Below are 9,614 nucleotides of genomic sequence, written 5' to 3'. Positions count from 1 at the left end.
GCCCAGTGTTGGTATGAGAGGGTGGGAACTTTTGGTTGAAAAGTGTCTTTGTGATGGTCTGCTCGTGTTTCTTACCGTCAAGCTTTGTTATTGTGATGAGGTCATTGTCCAGGTCTCAACAATGACTCGAACAATGCAGTCCATTTACTTTGGTGAGGAAGTGTTATTAGTGCTAATAGGAATCATAGCTACAACTCGTAAATAATGACTCAAGTTGTAATAAACCAGAATTATCCTGGGAAAATGTTTGGTTTGGGGGCATTAACGGTGTAACCAAAAGGGAGTGCATGTTTAAAAAAATTACTTTGAAATTAATGACATTAAAACTCATAAAAAACATTTATTTAACTAAATCTAATGTACACAAACAGGCCTAATTGTCGTGGAACATCCTACCCATTGCACCATTTTCCTCTTCAGTAATTTGGCATTTTTAAACAGTGAGTCTTTACATACAGTACAGCCATAGTTTAGGAGATGGTTGGTTTTATAATCTATGCAGTCACATAAATTTGTTATGATTATCATACAGAATGATTGAGTTACCCCTCAAATATATACTCTGTATAGAACGTAAATATAATCACTTACAAGTTTGTCAATAAATCTTTTTTCTTAAGTCTTAATGAATCAAAGCATCACATCTATGTATATATATATTTATATATACTGCACCATTCAGTCAGAGAAGGTTAAACTGCATCAGTAGGTCGATGACATGAGGATAAATTTACAATAAAAAGATTTCAGTGTGTGCTGGTCACACCCTGCTCTCGTGTCAAGGCAGAGACCTGTAATGGATCATTTGTGTTTGACCAGCAAAATAAAAAATATAAATCTTTAATTTCATTACATACTTTAAATATATACAGTATAATAATAGTCCATGGGCATAACCACATCTTCCGAACTGACATTTCCCTTCAACTGATCAGCCGTCTTCATCCATATCTGTACAAAGTGTGAGGCAAACATTTCAAAGGTTTCATCCCTAAAGGTTGTATTTGGCTGTGATGGTGAAAACTCCTCATTCTGTCTCAGCTGAGTGAGGGCTGGAGAGGGAGCGTAGAGAATGGTTATGCTTCATGCAGGACAAAGGCCCTGAGACCAGCGGGTCTGTCTTGGCGTGGCTACTGGCCGTCCATCAGAGCAGTGTTTGACAATGTGACGGTCCTCCATCTGTCCTAGACAGTACTCTCCATCACCCAGTCAGCACTGTCTATTGTCCCCTTGCTGCCTCCTGTGTCCCCCTCCTCCTCACACTGCAGCAGCATGCCATTCACAGACAGGCTCCTCTTAGTCCAGATACTGCTGATCCTGCGGGGTTTGCTGCACAGCTGAGTGGCCCCAGCGCCTGTTACATCTCCCATGTCGAAGGACTGGCTCCTTCTTGGTTTCGAGTCCAGAGGTAGCATGAGGAGCCGGCTGAGGCTGGAGTCCAGTGTCCGGCCCAGCAGTGGCTCCCTGTCTGTGTGGGGTTTAGCTGCCGTCATTGCAGTGCTACTAGAGGCTCCCGGGTCACAGCCCTGTGCCCCCCGCAGCTCCAGTGAGGTGAAGGCCCCGAGGAGGTGGTCTAAATTGGTTCGGGGCTTTGAGGGAGCTGACCTCCAAATCTTGGCAAGTGTGCTGTTGGGGCTGTATGAGCCACCAGCCATGGAGCCTGAGGAGGAGGAGGAGGAGGTGAGGCTGCTCTGGAGGGAGCCACACTTGAACTCAACCACCTCGTCCTGCAGAGTCACCTTGGCCTTGACCTTTGGCTCAGACTGAGGCTGAGACTGGGGCATGAGAAGTCCATTTTGCCCAAGTCGTCCGCCGTTGGTCTGCGAGTGTGTGTCGCTGACACTGGTCAGCTTCCCCACCGGGGGTTCTGTATCAGCAGCTTTGTATCGCACCATGAGGATGACGATGAACACGAGCAGAGTGGCCACAATGATTCCCCCGACCACCAGGATCATGGTGCCTCCCAGCAGCTGGCTGGGCACAGACTGGCACTGAGCATAGTCGTCCTGGGTGTAGAAATGCGTACAGCCCACAACGTTGGTGGCTGTGAGCGTGGTTGCGGTGTCATCCCAGGCGGCCAGCACACACAGATCGTAGCGGGTCCCCGAAACCAGATTTGTCACCAAGAAAGCTTTGCTGGAGGCTGGGATCATCCTGAACAAAGACAGGAAACACAATTAAGAGCTGCAGGTTAATTACTGTATTGAGATAAAGAGGTCTTCCTCTGTAATAGCCTGGGCCCGTATCTCTTTCACAGACACAGAGGTAGCTGTAAAAACCTGGAGAACACTTTTAATGATTGAGCCATCAGCATCTGAACAGGGTACACAGAGCACATGGGGACAGAACTAACTGGTGCGGTAGGTAATGCAAGCTCTAGTCACTGTGCATTTTTTTCATTAAAGGAGAGGCAGCATTTCCATTTGCATTCCCAGGAGTTTCTCTCTACTTCCATGTCTCTGCGGTTGCTGCTTTAACAGACAGCCAACAGTAATTGGCTTTATCTCTCAGAGCCATCTGTCTTGCTGAACAGTGGGTCCATTTGATATCGGAGCTCTGGAGCATTAATAAATAAATAAGAAGAAAACGCAGCAAAGGCAAGAACGACTGGAGAGTGCAGCACATTGTGCATCTGCTGATCCGAGATAGATTTGGACCTGTGGGAAGTGTCAGGAGTCCTCGTGGTAGGAACAACCACACAAGGGAGTGTGTCAGATGTTGGGATATTAAGCTCAGGAGAGCTGCAATGCTGTATGCACAGGTGTGTATGTGTGTGTTTGTGTGTGTGCTGAGGGGGAAATACTCCTACCCCCCGCAAGATGTGGCGGTGCCCCTGAGGAACACTGCTCCAGCTGCCCGAGGCGAGCTGCTCAGCGGCTAGCAGCAGAGGAGTGCCGGTCGGATGGCTATGGTTACACTCATACCTGCTGTTAAATCATATTACTGATTCACTTCCAGAACCACAGCTTCCCTGCAGGGATACACATCAGGCCCCTGATCGTCTAACCTCCAGACCAGCTCTGGTTTAAACTGTATGGTGGAGCTAAGAGTAATGCCACTACAGTAACAGTATAGTATTAGGACCATTATGATGGCATGAATGTTAGATTATGTTAGGTTGAGTCTGCTTATGATGCTGTATCAGTTTCACATTGGCTGACAACAGGGGTCATTATCTTTGTTTCCCTACAAAATGAAGACATAAATAAAAACCAGGAGGAGGCCAGATGAGCCAACTCTGAGCCTCCCAGTGTTAATTCATTAGGCCTATTAGCTCAAAAATCGACTCATTTATCCAGGGTATTGGGCCACCGTTTCGATGTGATTTCAGAGATAATGCTTCTGCTAAAAGAATTTAGGTGGGACCCAGAAAGGCCATTATTAATGAAGCTATGTATGTACTTTAGAGGTACAAATTATCAAACAAACATGTTACTCACAAAACATGAGCACACCAATTCATCTCTAAGTTCAATGGCTTATTATGATTAGAACTTTACGTGCCAATGTTGAAAGATCAACCAGACTAATTTTCTACCTGAACCCACGTTGTCACCACTGAACTGTAGTTTACATGACAGAGAACAAACCTGAATATTCTGCTGGACTGTAGTGGGTCAGCTGTGTGTATAATGCAGGGGTAGAAATAACTAACTACAGCTACTTAAATTTATGTAATCAAGAGTATTTTTTTCAAGTCTGTAATTTTACTTGTACTTTCATATGCATTACACCATCTGTTACTTATCAAATCATAATTGAGTACTAAACACAATTTGAATTAATATCCAAACATTTCATCTTCATCGGATCACAGATGGGCCAATGAAAATGGAGTTCATTCAGACTGAAGAATCAGAGAAACAGAAACCTCTTCGATTTAATAATGCATTAAACATCATCGGTTAAACCAATACTCTGAGTAGTGCTTGAGAAAAATACTTTGTACTTTGACCAAAATATTTTTTTAATATCAGTAGTTTTACTAAAAAACTAAAGTAATATTCTGTATGTATGTGTATGTATGTAACTGTACTTGAGTACAGATTTTCAGTACACTGATATAATGTGACTTAATGAGTGGGTAATGGACTCCATTACTCACACCATTGGTTGGTCAAGCGTTGGAGCTGCCACATTGAGTGCAGAAATGTGTAACCTGACATCCTTAATGTGATGTAAGTACAAGCTGGGTTTGGACCCCAAAACATCAGAACCTCAGTGTTTTCCTCATCCCAATTAGTCTCCACAGCTCAAACAAAAGAGGCTGTTTTCCAATCAAAAGTTCTACTTCTCCAACAACTTGTGCTACACTTCATTACACTATTATAATTGGCTGCCCGCAATTGGGAGTGAAATTCTTTAGCCTAGTGATGCTTTGGCTGTGTGCTGCTTGCTCCTGTGTCTGGGTCTAATTGATTTCAGGCTGTCTGCATAGACTGGCTAATTCATTTTAATTCATATGAATAAAGCCCAAGTCCAGAGAAACCTATGCCCATGCTTATCACAGCCAGATAAAAGTTTTTTTCCCGCCCCTTCAGGCTGCAAAAGGCAATTTGTCGAGTGGCCTGCTTAGCTCCCTATGATGGCGAGAGGCCATAGCATTAATCAGAGTGAAAGCGGGGAGAGAGAGAGAGAGGAAGAATGGGAGAGCAGACGAGGAAGGAGATGGGCTCTTGGCTGAGACTTCTTATAGCTTTGCGAGAGACTTGTCAGTTACAGTTTTAGTATTCTACATATATTCTCAGTTCAAAGAAAGAGCTGACAAAACAAATACATCTTTACTCCAGGCTGCGTCTTTCCTGTCCACAACCATTACACTATTTCATGGCTCAGGATTGTTTTGTTTTTCCAGCTAAGGATTGCTGAAACATTATTCATTTTCTCTATTGATTTCTTTTTCTCTGGACAAACACAGACAAGGTCATGCAAGATGGTCTACTGCCCCGTTGCCTCAGCCTGAGCACTGGGCTAATGCTGGGAAATATAATGCTTGTGTGCTTATATAATCAAAGTCCTTAATGGCCTCTCTCTGGCTGCTCCTCACTCTCACACTCTGCAGTTTCAATGGGCCATAACATTTCTCTGTCTGTGTCTACACCCTTAAATATCTCCTGGTTGCAATAAAACTTCACCTCCATCAGATTGTAAAGGATAAATCTTACGCTGAAAATGGTGCCACCACAGGCCCACGGTCTGTGTCACAGTCTCAGTTTGATATGACTGTGATAACAGCATAACTCATGTAAACATGTAGCCAGCACTGCAGGCAGCCTTCATGTATGTGGGTACACAGCAGTACACAACAGCATGAACATGAAGGGAAATGTTCACTGTCTCTGCCTCAAGAAGAAAAGTCAAAAGTTCTTTGAAATTTATAGCAATTTTATTTGTCTTAATAAAAATCTGGATATAGCAGATTTAAATATGTTTTATTTGGTATTGAATTATACTTGATTGAATTAAAGGGGACTGTTGGGTCTTGCGGGAGGTATGCGCTCTACTGACCATTCTAGTATTGATAATGAATTAGTTTTTATTTGTAAAAGGAAGGATGTGTTATTTTATGTTTCAATTCATTTTGCTTTAATATTCCAAATGCTCGGATTTGGTTGCTATAACTCCCACTAAATGTCACAAGGTGGGCAGAAATTGGATTAAAGAGAGCAGAGTTGTGGCCACAAATCCAAAACACTTAGCTAAAAGAGGCTAAAAATCTAGAGCTGAAATATATAATATAAAAATAGATCAGTACAGCTTTAAGATAACAATTTCTCAATGATGAGCTCTAAAAAGTGGGCATAAGCACTTAAAATGTGACTGGGACAATTTTAACTGAGGTCTGGCTTTTCCCCTAGGAAAGAGTAGATGTCATTCATGTATTCTGGTGCATTTAACAGGTGGTTTGATTCTTTATCTAGCTAAAGTAGCACGAGAAAAATTATAAGAAAAATGTATCGCCAACATTTTGCCATTTCATCCAGAGGAAGTGCCCCAGATCATGTATTTTACAATAATAAAAAAGTTAATACGAGCGTATAGTAAGAGGCAAGCTTGTACAGAGAAGGTGTTAACCCAAAATGTGTCTTTTTAAGTGGCACATTTTAAACAATGCTAAAAAAGTTTATCTAATGCTAAATATTTATTAAATTGCAAGTGTTTAAATGTAAACCTGAGAAAAGAATATGGTAAAAAATAAAAATATGAACAAAAAGGGAGAACAGTTATAAGATACATTATAAAACCACAAAATAATAATTCAGAACTCATAAAACACCACTCCAGAAACCGATTCAATAGGAATTCATCATTTATGGCCCCTGGAAATAAACTCTAAGATTATAAAACAAAAATCCAAAGTGCATCTTACCACCTCTTTGACTGCATTTCAGTGACTTGTACGCCTCAAACAAACATGGAGTAGTTACATCACTGATGTCCTCGATGTTCTTAATTTTAGGATGAATGTAATGCAGTGAATAAAAAGTGGTTTAGATTTGAAGGCTTTTTGAACTTGCCGATACACCTTTGTTTTCTTCTCATACGAGCTTTCTATCTTAACATCCTCTCTTTACTTGTTTCACATTCTTCTGAAATGTAAGATTCTTTTCAGTCTGCTGAGTTGCCTTATAGGTAAACTGATTAGGATGAAAGTTTGAGTATCTACTTTCTCTAGTAGATTCTTTAATTCTCTAACTCAACTTGTTATTCTGATGACTGCTTACTTCTTCTTGACTTCTTGGTATTACGGCAGTTTTACTTGAGCACATTTTTTGGCTAACCCACCTCTGATTATAGTGCTCATATACTTTGGAACATTTAGTACACTTTTCAGGAATACCAGAAGCCTTCATTTCAGCCTGACAAAGGCACATTTTTTTAATAGACCGTTCTCCTTTAAAATAAGTTCTCCGGGCCCTCAGGCCTTCACATTTACCTATCCCATATGAAGGAGCACGTAAAACTTGAGTTCAAGTAACAATGTGCCAATAATGGAAAGTGGAGCAGTGATATCATTGTCCTCCAGCTCCAGTGTTTGAAGAGGAAACAGCTGAAAACTCTTACCTCTTATGCACAATGATGAGACACAGCTGAAACGATGAAGTTGTCTCCAGATTCCCAGCAGCTACAGGCAGCTTTCCAAACTTCCATTCTTATCTTAACTTTTACAGAGACTTGTCTCCACATAACTTTCTTGAATTCAACTTGGCTTTAATGAATCAATCTGTGACATGTTCAGACTACTTTCAGAACAATGCACATCACAGAGGCCGTCCTTATTAAGGTAGAGATCCTGTTCTCATGGCAGCATGAAAGCTCTCTTTTAATCCCTGTGGATTCGGTGCAGTTTTTGCTGACATTTTAATTGATCAGGTAAGTTCCTGGGTTGGCATTAAGCACTTGTTGGTTCAGTTCTTATCTGTCTCACATTCATATTCAAGACATCTTCATCAGACATCATCAGTGGGGCTCAGCAGAGTTCAGTTCAAGGTCCCTCCCTTTACTTCGATGGCTCCCAATTAGCCACATCATCATCCATACACAAAACCTTTTATTTCACTTTTCTACTGATCGTACGCAGCTAAAACCAAACCATCAGAGAACCACTGGTTCAAGAAGGGTTTTTCTCTTCCATTTCAACTTTTTCTTTCAACAATTTCCAGTGTTACTCAACACAGAAGCAGAGGGATATTCACAATAATGTACCAATCTTTTAGATTCATGTTTTGACCACCGGAATAAATTCAACTTCATTTCTGAGATATCAGGTTTTGTCTGTTAGCTTGGCATGGCAGATGGCTCAAAATACTTTAATATCAACAAACCTCAGCATCCTTCATCACAAAGGAGAAGCCAGCCAACAGTACTGTAAAAAATAATTCATACTTGAGTAAAAGTATATTATACTTTTATTACTTTGGGTTACACCTTAGTAAAAGTCTTTGAGTATCTGATATTAAATGTACTTAAATATATGACGTAATTTTCTGGCAATAAGGGAAAGGGTCACTTTTTTAATTTAGTCCCTTTATGCTACAGAACAGAAAAAAAGAATAAACTTTAAGTATCAAAAGTATGAATAAAAGTAAAATTATACATGCATTTACACATATGTATACACTTTTTATATTTTTTCAGTTCTACTAATATTGGTAGTAATATTCTACTTTGTCTCTGATGCAGCATGTAATCTGCAAAGTAACTAGTTACTAAAGTTATCAATAAATGTAGTGGAGTGAAGTACAACATTTTCCTCCAAAATGTATCATAAAATGGAACAATTCAAGTAGAGTACAAGTAACGCAACACTGTAGTTGAGTAATGTTCTTAGTTACATTCCATCACTGCAAGTGTGAGTCAGCTGTAGCGAATATGAAAAATGCATTGTTGTTGCAGTTGGAAATGAGTTTTTGTGTTCCTAGGCTTGTACCTTCGACTGAACCCAATAATGATGATTCAACCATTTTATGTTTACTGATCCGCCTTTTGCACGCTGAAGGTTTGGTCCAGTTTAAGGTATCAGTGCTCTCACAACAAAGTTCTCCTTGAATCAGTTAACTCATCTAAACCCCACCAGGGTTCAGGTATTCAATGAATATTAAGTTATTTTTGGTTTTTAAACAAGCCATACTGGGTTTATAAATGAGGTCTAAGGAACTGACATTTCAACAGCTGTCACCGATGTGTCTCTCAGTTCATATTCTCTCAGTTCATATGACTGTTATGTAATTTTCCCTAAATGTTTACATTCAAAGTGGGTGGAGAAATGACTGGTGAAAATAATTAATTACATTAATTTACTATTTGCTATAGTTGCACTGTATAATTACACTGGACTGAAAGACATTCTTACTACATTATAATGGGTGAAACAAGAGAAAATATGTTTCCAAATGAAGGGAAATATTGCAATGAAAGGGTAGCAACAGCCCTAAGGCTACAGCTCTAAATATCCTGCTTTCCACCGTTTTGAGAAGAGTAACTGATTTAAATGGAATTAATTGTTTTTTTTCTGGCTGGTTTCACATTCATTTTACAGACAGTGGCATTGGAATATAAGCCTCATGTAATACAGTTTCATCATCATCAAATGCTGCTGGATTGACAGAAATTCCCCTGGTTCTGGACTGCTGAGCATAACCACACCCAGCATGGCAGTGTGCTTCATGAGGGAGACATCAGATGAAAAAGTGATGGAGAAGAGGTGTTTTTTTCTGCTGTCAAACAATTTGATGGACAACACAGACTATGGATGATGGTTGAACCCTACAAGAGTGTAAAATATTACAGAAAACTAAGTAATACACAGATTCCACTGGAAAGACTCTCTGTGTGATGCTGAAAACAATGCACCCTGTTAAGAGACATCATTCAGTGCTTAAAGAAAATGCATCTGTCTTTGTTTAAGATCAGAACACAAGCTGTATATTTAGTTTAGTGCTGAGCCTCTCATTCAGATGCCATGACGTGTTCCGTCTGTACCGTTCCCTCTTCATCCTTCAGAAATGAAGATGCATTGAGTGCTGTGCAAATAGTGTAAAAATACTGACACTGCCATAATGTATATTGTAATGTCCACATTTCTGGGATTTTAATTTAGACGGCTCTTTAAG

At 40.2% G+C, this 9,614-nt stretch overlaps 1 protein-coding gene across 4 annotated transcripts in view; it reads right to left on the bottom strand.

Annotated features, from left to right (window-relative positions):
- Positions 1 to 315: 315 nt before the first annotated feature.
- Positions 316 to 9,614, bottom strand: part of lrfn2b (leucine rich repeat and fibronectin type III domain containing 2b) — a 151,859-nt gene continuing 142,560 nt past the window's right edge. For all 4 annotated transcript variants that reach the window (XM_084378171.1, XM_084378172.1, XM_084378170.1 and 1 more), the window contains one exon: positions 316 to 2,154. In XM_084378171.1, coding sequence (XP_084234297.1) covers positions 1,185 to 2,154 — 970 coding nt within the window. In that variant the 3' untranslated portion in view covers positions 316 to 1,184. The remainder of the gene's footprint in view (positions 2,155 to 9,614) is intronic.

The sequence above is a fragment of the Pagrus pagrus genome (assembly GCF_965226575.1).
Source record: "Pagrus pagrus genome assembly, chromosome: 16".
NCBI lineage: Eukaryota > Metazoa > Chordata > Actinopteri > Spariformes > Sparidae > Pagrus > Pagrus pagrus.
This window is presented reverse-complemented; position numbering and strand designations above follow the sequence as displayed.